Source organism: Triturus cristatus, chromosome 8 (assembly GCF_964204655.1).
Source record: "Triturus cristatus chromosome 8, aTriCri1.1, whole genome shotgun sequence".
Lineage (NCBI taxonomy): Eukaryota > Metazoa > Chordata > Amphibia > Caudata > Salamandridae > Triturus > Triturus cristatus.
Window position 1 is genome coordinate 302,084,176 of NC_140591.1, and position 16,827 is coordinate 302,101,002.

Genomic DNA, 16,827 nt, shown 5'->3' on the forward strand with positions numbered 1-16,827 from the left:
TATTGCACCTGATAGATAATGTGTTCCAATATATTGTTAATTATCTGATTGATAAAAAACACCTGGATTCCGACAACTTGGAATTAGGGCCTAAGTAGCGCCAGTACACCACATACACCACTCTGAAGATATGCCTCTGAGTCTGGCCAGGCCTGTACCCAATCCCTGTTTCACTGAACCAGTGTGCAGCTGCACTGTGGATTTCTGTTTTTGTGATTTACATTAAAAAAGGATTTTTAATAAACGTGCAGTGCTGAGTCTCGGTCTGCACACCCTTGGACGCAATACAATATGTCAACTTTGGGGGCCCCCCTTGACAAAACCTGGGCGGGACTTGGAAACTAGGGTTACGTTTTTGTTTGTATTACTCTTTCCCCAGCTGCCATAACAGGCTAGAGAGGAAGGCAGATCTATGCCGTATCAATTTACCTGGTATGGTATGTTTATTTTTAGACTACACTTTCACAAAGCTTCTTGGCATTCTAGAAAAATCAAGATGTCAAACCACAGCTAAATGGAGATCATCTATTATCCGTTAATAGAACAATAGAAAACCATTAATTTAAAAGCCAGGTTTACAATTTTTTTTTAATTAAACAAGATTCGAAGGCAGATTGTTTAATATTGTGTATCATAATCTGCCATAGAAAATGGCCTATCTCCATAGATCACATAATTAGCCTTAGCCACCAGAAGAAGACAGCGATTAGAGCAGCATCGAGACAGAGTGGAGGGTGTTTCAGTCAACCATTGAGGTTAGGAAGTCTGGGGCCTTCTGAAAAAGGGTCATTTGAGCTGTTGTGCTAGGCGGTATGTCCTTTTCGCACCCTGTGATCGGCTAACCTGCTGTATTTAGCTGGAGACAATCGAAAAATGTGACTAGTGATGCTAGTTAAATGGAATTGGGGGACAACAAGCTGAACTAAACTAAAGTACTTTCTCAATGGACTTCGATGTTTGGATGAACTCTTTTTAAAAGCCTCCGCTGAGCAACGCTGTATTGAGCATCTTGACCCCTTGGATAGCTAGCGTCAAATGCGAAGTTTGTGAGGCTGTCAAGGTCACAGAACACTTTGGCTGGGGCAGGCCATGTGATGGGGGATGTTGCTCCTGTGGCTTGCATTTGTCGTTGTCTGCAGTCTCTGTTTTTAATAGGTTAAGTTTAAGAAAACTGGCCAACATCCACCAACGGATAATGGCCAAAGAGTTTGCCAAAGCCTCCAAATCGTAACTAATACGCAGATTGTAAATGATGGCTGAAGATGAGTTGGGTGCCATCCATACTCATGTGAAAATGGTCTCTGAAGTGATGGAGATGAAGTAGTCAAGACACAGGCTACTTTTACAGACTGACACAGAATGGGAATAAACTGACCCTTGCAGTGCACCACACCTCAGTGCTCAGTTTTGTTGATCCAGATGAAAAATTGACGTGTACTACTCCAAAAAAGGATTGAAATGAGTTTTGGAACTTGCCTATACTATGCTAAACTACAGCTTTCTCTTTACATCTTCCAAACATTAACGAACATCAGAACAGTTTTTCTGCAGTCGGCAGGCCTTTTCCAGTAAACGAAAAGCAGCTGTACCTTGCTCATCATTTTGCAAGGTTGTGTCATGTTTTTTGGGGGTAAAACGGACACCTTCACTCTAATTGCTCCTGTGATTGAGAACATTCTTTTGTACATGGTCATATATGAGGTAAACAAGATGACCGCTTTCATAAATGTTTTCGAAGCTTCTAGCCAATCTTTTTGCTTTTATCCATACTTAATTGTTATTTTGTTCACAGATGTCAAATTTTTGGGTTTAAGTGAGTGGTTTCCTTTTTATAACTTCTGATTTTCAAAACCAGAATAAAAGTATGTGCATTGTATAGTGACTTTATTTTTTCCCTAATGGCTGGCTGCAAATGCATCAAGCCACAAAATGGTCAAGAATGATGCTAAATGTTGCCCATCTCTTCTGCTTTCCATGGCAAATGGTACTTTTGGGAATCCCATGAAATATAATGTAATGATATAATGTATTTATGCACTAATGGCAAAGGCAATAAATGACACCTATATACAGACCCTCTTATGCCATTATGTAAATGAGATCGAATTATGAACTTTGTTAGTTATATGCATTTTTAACTAACATGATTTGTTTTTTTAAATATTTCTTAGGAAAGCCTTGGCAGAAAAGTACATCATGACGGCAGCTAAGCTGATAGCACCTGTAATTGAAACATCTTTTGCTGTAGGATATGACTGGTAGGATCTGTCTTCTGTGTCATTGAACTAAATAGCATATCTATTTCTGTCTGTAAATGTGCTGTGATCGTTAGATACTTTAACTCACAATGTTGCTGTCAGAACAATTGTATTGAGTCTTTACTGTACTTTTTACATTCAGTCTTTTAGACTTTTGCATACAAACTCAGTAAAGTCACAGTGGGGAGGGAAATGAGTGTTAGCGGAATAACTTGACTGGGGTCCCTAGTAGTGGACAAATGTGAGAAAGCGGGCACTTGTAATTGTGACCAGTAAAGAACCCCATGCAGAGATTATTTCAGTTCACATCTTCTCTGCCCAAAGGCTCGCCTCATAAAAAGGTTTGCCTTAGGCGAACCCTAGTGGTGAAAGGCTGTGGCGTCAGACACACAAGGTTGTAATGGTTATAGAACACCATGGAGAGATAAAATAAATTCTCTCCCTGCCCATGGTCGCATTTCATTGCAAGCTTTCTTGGTTATGCCCAGTTGTATATTATTTTGTTTAGTTCAGAGGTTTGACACAGTATCATTTCAGTCCACCATCGGGATTATTACTCAAACTGAGGAAGGAAAAGTGAGGTTGAAAATAAAGCTTCACTGGCAAGTATTTCATATTTTGTCGATGCCTTCCTAGGGAGGTGTTCTTTTAGTGTGTTTGGTTTTGTTCTCCGCATAGATGAGTAGTAAAGATGTTACCTTCGTAGTTTCGTCTTTGTGGGAGGGGTTATAGATGTGAATTTAGATCTTCTAGTTTTCTCTACTGCCTGGGGAAGGCTGCAACGTTCTGCGTAATATCAGGGAGGTATTTCACCTGGAGCAGTTTCTGAGTGATTGTTAGATCTTCCTATTGAGTTTGTCTCATGAGTTTCTCTAGAAAGATCTTTCTGCTCTTTGGGTACTTTTCACTTTATAAAAGGATATGTGTGATGTTTTCAGTTAAGTTCTAGTTGCAGAGGAATTCTGACCTGAAGGTCTTATTCCATCTAAGGCTTTGCTCATGCAAGTCTAACAGGTTGGTCTTGCTAGGGCAAAATTTCGGTGTTCACCATTATCCAGTATTGGGGTATCTTTCATAGATTTACTTGGTTGAATCATTCTCCTTCATCGAGATGGGAGACCCACGGTAAAATAATCAAGAAGTATTTAACAAATATCATAGGCTCTAATGGCCCTTGCCATGTTATTGATAGCCTATCTATGTCCTTTTAAAAAAAGGACCAAATGTTGAACACAGCCAATCAGCTGTCAGCACCCTCTAGAACACCCCCAGCAGAGGCAGGTTCCCTCAGATTTTCATCATACATCATGTAGAAGGGAGTCTCCCTGAGTGCTACTCAGTTTTTCCTACAACGTCTGGATTTTCTGCAGTCTTCATACCATGTCTGACCGAAGAGGCCTTTTCCGCCCATGTAAGACCTGTGGCAGGAAAATGGTTCATGTGGATGATCCACACAAGAATTGTATATATTGCCTCCATCCTAAACATGAGGTAAGAGAATGCAAAATCTGCCCTACCTTTTCCTCAAATACTCTAGATAGAGATGGAAGGGTCCTATTATGGCTCCAGACCACTAAACACTAGGCAATTTCTTCAGATGAAGAAAGGGATAGATCCTCAAAGTCTCACAAGAGCCATGTTGCATTATAGTTCCTATGGAGAAGGTAGGAAACACCACAAGCCTTCTCATGGGACCAAGGACTCTAAAAGGAGTGAAACACTCCTCAGAGCCTACATTGTCTGTGTCCTCTATGCCTTCCATAAAGGGCAAAGACCATTCCAGAGCCTCTTCCTCAGACCCTGTAAGGCATAAATCTGGGGAAGAAGCCTTCGTCGACGACGTTGCCACATTCGTTGACGATGACAAGTGTTACATCATCGACACCGTCAACGACAGCAACTGTAACAACAACGACAATATTGGGTCCTATACCGTCGACATGAGTCTCGCTCGCTAAGAGCCCGCTGACGTTGGGATCACTGCCGACGGCAACATCGTCGAAGGCCATCGATGAAGATATCATTGACGAAGATACCGCCTATAAGTGCTCCTTTGACAACCACTACGTCAATGTCACTATCTTCGATGGCGGCACCGTGGACGACAACACTGTCGATGATGGAATCTGCTCATCTGGCTGTATCTGCACTGTTGACGCCACCGTTGATGAGGGTTACTCATTATACAAAGGTAACTAAAACATTTCTACTCCCAGCCATGTCAGAGTACAGTAAGGAATGACCTTTAATGCCATCACATCTCTTGGACGTTCAGGACTCTGACCATGATGGTATTTATGGTGTAGCTCATAGTCCATGAGAGCTGCACATAAAATGTCAAGTAGACAATGATGAGGAGGATGAGGATTACCATGATGAGATCAGTATTATCAACAAAGCTACGTGGCTCCACCTCACTACCACTCGTATGGTTTTCAGCCAGAACCACGTCCTAGAGACATGGCCAATCTGCCGCCTTCTCTCATCCAAGATCTGCAGGCTATGTTAGCGGATTACAGGCAAAGGTTTTCCCCGGCAGGGGCTCAACCTGAGAGGCCACTACCTCTAGCAGACCCACTGGGTATGCCTGTTTTGCTATCAACAGTTACTCCTATGATTACTCCTCGCCACTTACCAACAGGTCCTATCGCAGAGGATATGTCTGCTTCAGACGAGGAGTGAGAGGAAGGCGAGCTCCCAGATCCTCTCCCTGTGCCAGATCCTTGGGTTGACTATATCATACCAACACCTTCTCCTCCTCCACATCTACCATCAGATTCTCCCCCCGGAGGATATTGGAGGATTCCATAATTTGATAGAGAGCATCCACCAGGTTCCATTTGCCAGTGACAGTCAAGCAGACCGACTGCTTCCAGTCCGATTTCAAGGAGGACACTAGGAAGTCTGTGCACTCCATACCCATTATTGACTACATATGGCAAGAAGGAATCAAAATGATGAGAACACCGGCAACCATACCTCTGGTATTCCTGCAGATTGAGAAAAAATATAGGGCTCCAGAGGATTCTCCATCTTGCCCCACAGGACACCCCAGACCAGATTCGGACATTTCCCAAGTGGCACAAAGAAGATCCAAGAACCCTGCTACCCAAATCATTACTCACCTGATAAGCAGGGATGCAGGATGGACATTCTAGGAAAGCGCTTCTACACTATGGCCGCAGTCACAATCAAAGCAGTGAATGCTTTACATATTTTCGGCCGTTATGACTGCCAGATGTGGTTGGATATGGGAGCTTTGGTGGATCTCATTCCAGAGGAAAGAAGGCAGGAAGCTAGAACGATCCTGTTGGATGGTGAACGTGCAGCGTTGGAAGCTATTGACTGCGCTCCGGATGTAGCCAATACTAGTTTAAGACACTTGGCGGGTGCTGCCGAACTGAAGAGGCAGGGATGTTGAAGACTAACCTCTTCAGGCCACAGGTGCAAACAAAGATTTTCGATATGGCTTTCGACTGTGATTCCCTATTTGGAAAGCACATAGACGAGGTACTTTTAGCAATTAAGACGGATACAAACATGGCAAAATCCTTAGGCACATTACAGTATCAAGAAAGTGCCATTCAGAGGGGCTAGAGAATGAGGTTTTATCTCATACAAAGGACGTTACCAGATAAACCACACAGTATCAGGCCTACCAATCTCAATACTGGCAAAATTATAACCCTCCAGCATACTGCCAGTCTTCTACAGCTGGTTTCTCTCGCCAAGGAGGCCGCAAAAGAACACCTTCCCAAGGATGTGACTCTAACAGAAAACAATGATCACGTCCGGGTACCAGCTTCGCTCCCCTCCCAGCCCGTGGGTGCGAAGATTTCCCACCATATGCATCAGTGGCTTAATATAACAACAGGTGTGTGGGTGTTAGACCTTGTCACCTTTGGAAACACCCTAGATAGCTGTAACCCTATGATCTCAAGGTCTCCAGGTATTTCCATACCTGGACGACTGGCTGCTCAAAGCACCAATGGCACGGAAAGCCACTCAAACTACAAACGCTGGCCTTCAGTTATTCCAGGCTCTTGGCCTTACTGTGAACAGAGAAAAATCTTCACTCCTTCCCAGTCAAGTCATATAGTTTCTGGGAGCTACAATATATTCCATCCAGAGCAATGCTTTCCCCTCAGAAGAGAGGCAAATACGATTGCAATAGCTAGCAAAGAACATGTAAAAAAAGGGTTGGTTTCAGTACGAACATACAAATCACTTCTGGGAATATGTTCATCAGCGATAGATCTAGTACCACTAGCCAGGCTAAGGATGAGAACTCTTCAGGAAGAACTCCAGAGAAAATGGCTGCAAGCCTCTGGATCCTTTGAGGATATAATACAGATCACAACATGCATGAAGGATACACTGCAATGGTGGTTTCACAGACCAAATCTCTCAAAGGGCCCTACTTTCCTTCAAATCCTACCAGATTTCATTTTAACAACAGGCACCTCTATGAATGACTGGAGAGGGTAAGCATATGCAGGAGCTACAGATCCAGGGCAAATTGTCCAGTGTGCAAACATTACAGCACATCAACAGGCTTGGGCTCAAGGCCATCTTTCTATCTCTTTAGGCTTTCGTGCCAAGCATAGCATGTTCCTCTGTGCTGGTTCGTACGGACAAAGCACCAGCATTTACTATGTCAACAAGCACGGGTAAACCAAATCCATCATGCTATCACAGGAAGGGCAATAGCTGTGGGACTGGACTACGCAACACAGAATCTTGCTCGGAGCTGAGCATGTTTGAGGGCTACACAACATGCTAGCGAATACGTTAAACAAAACACAGTCCAGTTGCCACGAATGGGAATTGGATCATTACCAGCTCAACAAGGTGTTTCAGATGTGGGGAAAGCCAGCTTTAGATCTCTATGCCACGAGGGAAAACGCCAAATGCCAGTTCTATGCAAGCAGGTTTCCTCTCCCAGGATCGTGGGGGAATGCCATTTTAATGCGATGGTCAGGGATATATGCTTATGCCTTTCCCCCATCCCATTAATTCCCAGGGTGCTGACCAAATGAAAATTAAATGATGTTGTCTCTTCCTGGTAGCACCACGATGGCCCAGCCAACCCTGGTTCCTGGACCTTTTTCTGTTGTCGGAATCGAAACCCATATGCCTACAACCATCACCATCTCTCCTGACCAGAGACAAGGGGCAAGTATGTCATCCTAATCCCGCAGTCTCTTCATTTGCATGCCTGGTTCCTGAGTTCTTGGAGTTTAGGGACATGAATATCTCACAGGAGTGCAGAGATATCATTGCAAGATCCAGAGCCAAAAGCACTAATAAGATGTACTGCCTAAAGTGGAAACGGTTCTGCTGCTGGTGCCAATAAAATGACTTACACCCGTTTCAAGCATCTCCGGAGCAGATTTTGCCATTTCTTTTCTCCTTAGCAAAATCAGGCCTCACATTCTCTTCAGTTAAGGTGCACCACGCCTCTATTTCCCGCTACAGAAGACCACCTCAAGCTCTGTCTCTCTGTGCCTTGAGTCTAGTGATGCAATTCATTTGGGAACTCTTCCACGCCTTCCCTCTCGGCGAGCTGGGAATGGAGATTTAACTTGGTCCTCGCGCAATTGATGAGCCAGCCCTTTGAACCAATTCACAAAGCCGAGCTAAACTTTCTGGCTTGGAAAGTAGCTCTCCTCCTGGCTCTCAACTTCCACAAGGAGAGTTAGCGAAATCCAGGCTTTTACCATCAAAGAGCCATTTCTTCATTCCACAGAAAATTATGTGGCTCTGTGGACAAACCCATATTTTATTTGAAAAGTTCCAACACAGTTGCATCTTAACAAACCAGTCATACTCCAAACTTAGATCAGTCGATCTATGGAGAAGTGAGAATCCTGAAATCAAAGATTACTCTTCACTCTAAAGTTCATGATGTGTCGCCGTAACTGGAATACTGGCTACTCAGCAGAGATGAATGCACGTGGGCGGTTTTGGTCTAGAAACTCCTGCAGACTCTGTCTGATTACCCACCAGTATGTTTAATATGTAGGGTCCGCAAAATGACCGATATAGAAATTGACGATTTCTCTCAGAGTTCTCATTAGTTATGGTCTTCCATGACGAATTGAACTAGGTCATCATAGAATACTTTGAGCTCAACAGTGCCAGCATACTACAGAAGCTGGAGACTGAGATACGTGAGGAGGAGTTTAGGTGTCAGGGTATAGGTAATAAAGAACCACTTAATAAAATAAAAGGTCTGGTGGATGTATAGAATGACGTAGCTGAATCTCAGGTCAAATTGCTGGGTAGAATGCAGTGGTCCATAAATATGTGAAGTGTATTCACCTCACACTCCATTAACCTGTATACAAGCAACGTTTGAACCTAAGGCTATATCACAGCTCGACAAGTCAGGGCTCCCTGGCTTGGTCAATTATATTGAAATAATAGATTTATGTCACTTACTCACTTCAAATCTACTGGGGCCACATTGAGTCTGGATATCTTTTTATACTTAAGGATATAACTCACAGTTAAGTCAGAAGCCAGCTGATTCACTAAGAAACCAAGATCTCTGGACGTGCCTACCAAGATCATGACAGTGCAGGGAATGGGAAAAAAGGCCTCAATATTATACTAGGATGTCTGCAGCACGGGTAGACCAGCCCCGGTGCCCCCATTAAAGAGTCTAGCAGAGGGACATGGATATAAAAAATACTGAACAGCAATCTCTATTGTGCTGTTCACAAACCAAAAGTATCTTGGTTAATAGTAGACCTAGAGAAGTATATTTTAAATAGTTGCATCAAATGCACTTCTATCAGTACTATTGTTCAAAATGGGGGTTAGAATCAATGATAAATATTACCGATGTTGAAAAAGGGGTGCTAACTTTGCAACCTTGGGGCATTGTCAAGCCAAGTGTGTAAAGTACGGAAGGGAATATTTGAGATTCTCACTTCAATGATCAGTGTTTTGATGCAGCTGTTGCCCTTGGGGCCTTGCGCTGGGATTAGTTAAGGAGATCCCGGATAACATACTGTAATTAGAAAATGGACACTAAAGTTATACTACTGCTGATTACTTCCCCTCCCAAAGATACATGGAACTCCCTTAGGCAGTATGTTCTCTCTGAGGATTTATAGTCTGAGAAGCAGGGGACTAGATGCCAGCATAATGGAGGGCAAGAGAGCCACTTGACGAGCGAGGATAGGATCAAAGCCAATGGATGCGGAGGGATGGGACTAACTCGCTCGGAAGTAAGATGACTACTGAAAGAAGGTAGCCTCTCACCAAGATGCTCTTTCCTGAGTTCCAAGATTAAGGATCGCAATCTGCACAAATCCTGTGTATACCTGAGCCACCCATCCCATCCAACCCATTCCTAACTGAGCCCCAATTGGAAATTGATTGCCCTATTTTTCTCGACCAAACTCAACCTCGTCATCACAAGCACCTGAAGTTGTGGAATCTTCCTGGGAATCAGAGATGTAATTGTTGCGGCATGACTTAGTGACTCTTGACGTTTCACAAAAGATGCCCACAATTCAATCATCTTTTTCTCCCATAATCCTGAGACCTGTTGAATCACCCCCCTTTTCTGATGATCCTGACCACTGCGTCACTTAGGACTAAAAGGTGCTGTTTCTCGTTTTCTGCTTTGCGCCATTTCAAGGCCACGCTGCCAGTTCACACATCAGAACTCCCCATGCAACTCTACAAATACATTATCTGCCTGACTCCTCTTAGCTTCTCTCGACTCATAGGCCTATGGAATGCAGTACTCCTCTATAAAAAGCTCTTATTTGCTTCTAGGAATTTATAAGGGAATATCACTCTCTAAAAAGCTCTCCTTTGCTTCTAGGGATCTATAACTGGTGCTTGTGTATCCTCAGTTTAATCAAATGCACTGATGAAACTACACTGCCACTAACTGAACACATTTCAACCACAGTGCGCCTGTACTGATGCCCTAAATTGGCTCCCAATAGAAGCAAGAAGCCTCTTCAAACAGGCTTGTATCATAAACAAAGCTCTGCATTGCAGAACACTGAAATATCTTATACAAAACTCATCCTATTTAGGGGTAGCCGCTCCCTCAGAAGCACCATATCCTTTTCCATTAACCATCAAGATTTTTAAAAAACTATCTCCCGGTCCTTTTTGGCAAATGCTTCCAGAGTTTGGAACTCGATGCACACAGACCTTTCGCTAAGAACTTAAAACAGTTCCTAATTGACAAATACCTACTAAACTAACACTCTACTTGTCCCCTGACCAGTTGTGTAACCTAATTGTTAAACAAACATTAAAGTAGATGCTAATGCCACTTGCTGAGAGACTTCTGACATGTTGACGGGGAAGGGGCAGAGCTCCCAAGTTTAGGATCTGACTGGAAACACTTATCTATTGCAATGCTGAGCTTGAATTATACACAGACCTGCTCCATCCTGTTTCAAGACCCAGAAATAGCTGGTCTACCTTAAAATCATATCTGCTTACAACCCCATCCTGGCATGTAACGACTAACTTATTACTAACTAGCATGTTAACATGAGAGGCCCACAGTTCACTAGTGTACACGTAGGGTTGGTGGGCTGGGATCTTGGCGGGGTGTTATGGGCTGTAACTGATCTGTAGCGCACTTATGTTGTACTTGTTTGGTATATTGCAGATCTCCTGTAAATTGAAATTGTAACTTGAGTCATTGACCTACAAGGCACGGATGCAAGTGCTATGCGAGTAGTTCAAGACAGTCTAACAGAGATGCATCCCCGACACACCTTACTTTACGCCATTGGTTGGCAATGATAAATGGGTGATCCTTGGCGCTCTGATAATACTACACTAGAGTTGGTGATAGATTAGTTTATTGCTTGACACAGGGTGGATTTAATGATGACAGATGATGTGGGTCTTTGGGCAGTGGCTAGTGGTTATCTCGTGGATTTTTGCATTATATGTACAGTCAGGATTTGCCCACGGGTAAACAATTGAATGGAGTTTGACATAGCCTACCACAGTGAGGCGCCTTTGTAATTAGGATGATTGGCTAATGTACACGGTTCCACTTGGTGATAATAGTGTCATTTCACACCATAGGATGTTGTGATTTAATTAGGTGTCCTACCGACTATGGTGGCATTGGCTAGTTTAAGTAGATACACAATGAAATGTACTTCTCATTGGTGAGTTATGTAATTATGCAACCATGGCCCGTTGAGATAACATAACATAACAGGTGTATTTGTAAAGCGCACGATTACCCGTAGGTGTCCTGGCGCTGAATAACAGATGTTTATTGTTACCCAACTCAATGGTACTCATTTTATCGACCTCAGATGGATGAAAGGCTGAGTGGACCCGCCGGGATTTGAACCTGTGACCATGAGGTTGAACACAGGCCCCTGCAGTGGCTGCTTTAGTCCACGGAGCCACCAGATCAATTTGCATTTAGATGTGATTTATACAAACTGATGAATAGCCCCGTTTTCTGTCTCCTGGCAATTACTGAGCCAGACGACTTCTTTCCTGAAGAGACCCTTTTACTCAAATGGGGTCGAACGTCAACATTTATCTTTCTTGGTTCTCAGATCATTTATGATCCCTATTGTGCAACGTTGTATACGCATACCCGATAGACAAAGAGTGTAATGAACCAGGGAGAATTTACTGTGTCTTTGGTATATATTTACTTACTTATTTATTCACTCACTGTGTCGTTTGCACTTGTTTTTTATATTAAGTTGTACTGCCATCTGCATGTATATTGGATAATATATAACAGCAACATAAACCCTCTCAGTCTCTGTTTTGTGTAGATGCAGTCCAAATGAGAACTTACTATTTGATTGCTTGAGTAATACATTAATTGGTGGTCTCCCCGTACTATTGGTAAAGGGAGAAAGAGACCCATGGTGGACTCTGTGTACATAGCTAATGCTGACCCTGGTCCCCGTGGGTGGATAGGGTTGTCCTTGTGACATAATACAGATTTAGTGCAGACACTGGTCTACAAGGACTAATTCATAGAATTGGTTCTACTTACTGGTTCTAGTAGGTATTATGGCACCGGAGACACTGTCCTATAGTGACGACTGCATGGCAAGAATTATAGGAGGTGCATCCTTGTTGCCTTCCGGCGTGACTCCACAGCTAGGGAATCGTGCTGACATAGAGGAGTTGGAAAGACAAAAGAAAAAAGCTGTGCGCACAGAACTGCATGGGAAATTACTAACCGAATATCCCAAAGGAGACATAATACCATTTGGCTCACAGGTCAGAAATATACTGGTAATCTTCATGGACAATGACAAATTAAAAAACGTTAGCTATATAGTCAACAACTGCTCGCTCCATTGGATGGTGTTGGGCATAGACACAGCTCTTGAAGAACTCAACATACCAAAACGATAAATTAGTGAGCTAGAGGATAAAATTAAGTCCAACAGGTATTACTAGACTCACTTCAAAAAACAATTGAAGAGTTTCACTCGATACAGTTAGGGAAGAAAATAGGCAAATATAGGTTCAGCATAGAAGCAGTTTATTCCTAGTTGAGACCAGATTTCTACACTACATCTAGGAACCATTACTTATCTCATAGGGGAACATTATCGGAATCATCAGTCAGTTCAGACGATCAAGAAATTGTGGGACTTAGCAACAGGGACCAAGCACCAGGAACAGCACCCACAACACCTCGTTTTTTAGAGCAAGAACATAGACGAGGAAGACAGGGGGGGAGAGGCAGGTATCGAGGCAGAGGATGGAGAGGCAACAACAACTACCAGACAGGGGACAGGCAAGAGAGGAACCAATACTACAGTTGGTGAACAGGAACACAGGTCCACATCCTAATAAAAAATACTCTATGTTTAACATTTCGGAATACATCCTCATGCAAGATGAGAACAATATGCTTAGCAGGACTGGGATTTGAATAACTGAGAAGTTGGATTTCTTTAGATTTTGGAGTAAACTCTACCGGTTCTTTAGAACTATCAGATATAATTTATTTTTCAAAAACAAGCCTACATCTCCCCCCAGTGAGGGCACTGGGTTACAGTCACTGTTCCAGTTTGAACCTCCCAGTCATCTCATAACTCCAGAAATCCTGGCTTTTGAAAATACATGCTCAAACAGGTCAATACACTTGAGACACAGAGAAGGCACATCCCTTGCAATATCTCCATCAGTAAGAGACAAGCACTGGACTCACTAGCCAACAACAGAAAGATACTAATTAAACCAGTAGACAAAGAGTGTGCCATCTTCCTCCAAAATACGTCAGATTATGAATAAGAAATCATGAGACAACTCAGAGATTTAAGAGATTACCAGAGGATCACTGCTGACCCTTTGGGAAACATCCAGATTGAGATACACCACATCACACAGAACGTGCTATATGAGGGAGTCAAGGTTGACTTAGTACAGCAGGATGAAGACAGAACCTTGACTTGTAAATGTTTATGACTTTTTCATTTGTATTGTGAAGTCTTCATTATTTCTATCTCTGTTTTATTTTTTTAAGGAAAAAACAACGTTTAAAAGGACATTTTAGTTTTGTGAAAATTCAAACAAAACCACTGAAACTCACCAGTTTAAGTTATCTCAAGTACCTATAACTAGTGCCCTAAGGTAACTATAACTCAAACCCTCCCCAGGCACAATGTTCTTATTAATTATGTAATTTCAGATGTTGCAGTGATGTTATCAGTGAAGTCAAAGAACATGTCATGAGCAATGTAATATGAGAGGTAATTAGCCATGCATGGTGAGGGCACAAGTTATAGTTCATTTAGGGCACATTGTTTGTTTAATATATAATCTCCTTAATTTGGCCTGGCCTGCTTACATATGTTTTATTTTTTTTAAAGTAGTTAAAGAAAACAGGGGGTTAAATCTGTTCAGTGAGATGAAATCATTGAAGATGCCACCTGGCTGTTATCATGGCTGTTTTTGTGTATAGTGTCAGTATCATGCAAGCTGTGAAGAACTAATTGGCAGCAGCGGTCCGTGAAGGGAGTTCCGTGGGGCGGAAAGGCGGGGCGGAGAGGGGCAGGGTGGGGGGTACTAAACACTGGAATATGGATAATTGGAGGTAAGTAAACAATTAAATAAATAAAACGGATTTCGTAGCGCGCGCTGCCCCGCATTTTGTGATGCTGGGCGTGCTACGAAATTCGTTTTATTTATTTAATTGTTTACTTACCTCCAATTATCCATGTTCCGGTGTTTAGTACCCCCCACCCTGCCCCGCCTTTCCACCCCACAGAACTCCCTCCACAGACCGCTGCTGCTAATTGGTGTTTTCCCTTGTACTCTATATACTATGCACTATATTGAAATTGTGGGATTGTATTTTCATTCATATACTTCTGTTAAATAACATGCTATTAGGAGACATCCATTTTCAATCTCCTGAAATATTTATATATAATATATATCTAAATGCACAGAGTATCATATGATATCAAGCGGTGAATCCTTGAGTGGTTACGCTCCTCTCCCCTACCTCGACAATGGTAATATTTTGCCAGTGCAGTGGTGCCTAATTGCAGTGGTAGACTGTGTGATCCTGATCGTGTACTTGGTAGGCACATGCAAAATTACATATTTCTTGGAAAGACACCCTGAGTGCTACATGGCATTTATTGGCATACCCAGTTCTAGCAGAATCAGAGCATATTATGTCGGGACTTGGAGGCCCAAAAATGAAAAGCTATAATTCCCTGTAACAGAGATATGATACACTCTCCTGTTACCATCACCAAAGATTAATAAAGAACATATTTTAAAAAAAACATAACAAAGCCCCTTCAATACTTTTCTATCAGTTGGAAATATGCAATCCAGTGGTTATGGAGTAGATAACAAATATGATCCATAACCATTTGGAAATGTATGTCCAAGGAAAACAGAATAATTGACATGTCCTGTGTACTGTCTGCCTCATTGAGTTAAGAATGTTCAAGAGGCAGGAGAAATTAGATAAACTCTCAGATAGCCACAAAGAATGTGAATATTAAATCCAATATATCATCAGATATGGAAATACAGCATGAATCTGTGTCAGAAGGGATTGTCTGTATAAAAGTCTACTACTTCGTTTAAAGAAACATTACATTTAAAGAAAAACACGACTTACCTATGTAATTAAAAGTTAAAATAGAATATTTAGTTTACACTAGTTGTAATGCTATTGCATAACTGTATGGATTGTTACATACTGCCTCTTTTAAAACAAAACGATAAAAACAAACTTTGCTTACAAAAAACAAGATCTGCCATAAACATTTAAGAGTTATTTTTAAAAATGGTTTGTTTCACACAAGTAACTGTGTGATCAAGTACACATTTTTTATAGCAAGATGTTTGACATTTCTGGATTTGTGTCTAAGGTGCAAGAGAATTGGCAGCTAAAAGTGTTGTTTTTATCCAAATTGTTGTGCACTTTATATATTAAAGATCAATTATGATGTATGGCACTCATTTGGTTTATTTACTTTTGCTTATCTCCTAGGTGTGTTGAAGCAGTGAAAGCGTCTCAGTATGTGGAGTTAGCCAATGACTTGGAAATAAACAAAGCAATCACCTTTCTGAGGCAAAAAGATTTTGATCAGGTAGTCTTTTTTTATGCATTTTAGAGGAAACAAAGGAGTCATCTAAATGCTGCATTGAGGAGTTCACAAACGTTCCTAGTAGTACGCCTGGAAAGCTGTATCAGCAGACTGGGGAAGTCATGCGACATCTAGGGTGACCTCTTCCCTCCAAGTCATGCAGACACCGTTTCCAATTCACTACTTTTGTGTAACAACGTGGGTGTTGTCGTTTCGTTTTGCTTCCACTAATTAGACTAACATATCTCAAAACAATGGTTTGTTGGTAAAAAGTTATCTCACGTTAAGTGAGGGGGGTCACCCTAGTGACATCTACTGTGCCCCCAATATGGGGATATATGCATTCTATGACACTGCATTGGGTAATTACAGCCCAAAGTGGAAATGCATATTTCTGTTCTTTTCATCCTTATTCCTCCACAAGGAACATATTTCCCCACTCACAGAAAACCCTTCCCTCACACACCTTGAATATTTGAAAATCTTCCATTTCTGTTCTCACCCTGCAAGGGAAGGTATCCAATAATCTTCTGGAGTAAATCTCCAGCATTTTCTAGAGTGTAAGATGAGTTTGCAAATGTCAAAAAGTACACACGTTTGTGGGGATTCACAAACAAACCATGGTTTGAACCTCTCACTATCCTGCCCGTTTCCTAGGTTTGACTACTCTATAATGACGTTGGTATTTCACTGGTAACATAGCTTTGTGAAAATAACTTTAGTAGCTAAATATTTACTATTTTGAAAGCGGATTCTATGACAATGGTAATCTCTTTATCAACATTCCATATTAACCTCCCCTAATCTCTGATAATACATTTGGTTTTTTTAAGTACATAACGTCTCCCTTTTACAAAATCTAAAATTGGGCCCCATTCTTATTTCCCACACAAGGGGTTGGAATCTAATAGACTGAATATGGATTTATGTCTAAATTTCTTAGACCTCTATAATGAATCCTGCAG

The 16,827-nt window shown here is 41.9% G+C and overlaps 1 protein-coding gene across 3 annotated transcripts in view; it reads left to right on the forward strand.

Annotated features, from left to right (window-relative positions):
- The window catches only part of IFT88 (intraflagellar transport 88), a 537,246-nt gene that overhangs the window by 181,576 nt on the left and 338,843 nt on the right, over window positions 1–16,827 (forward strand). For all 3 annotated transcript variants that reach the window (XM_085621562.1, XM_085621564.1, XM_085621563.1), the window contains exons 14-15: window positions 2,172–2,258; window positions 15,766–15,865. In XM_085621562.1, the coding sequence (XP_085477688.1) occupies window positions 2,172–2,258; window positions 15,766–15,865 (187 nt within the window). The remainder of the gene's footprint in view (window positions 1–2,171; window positions 2,259–15,765; window positions 15,866–16,827) is intronic.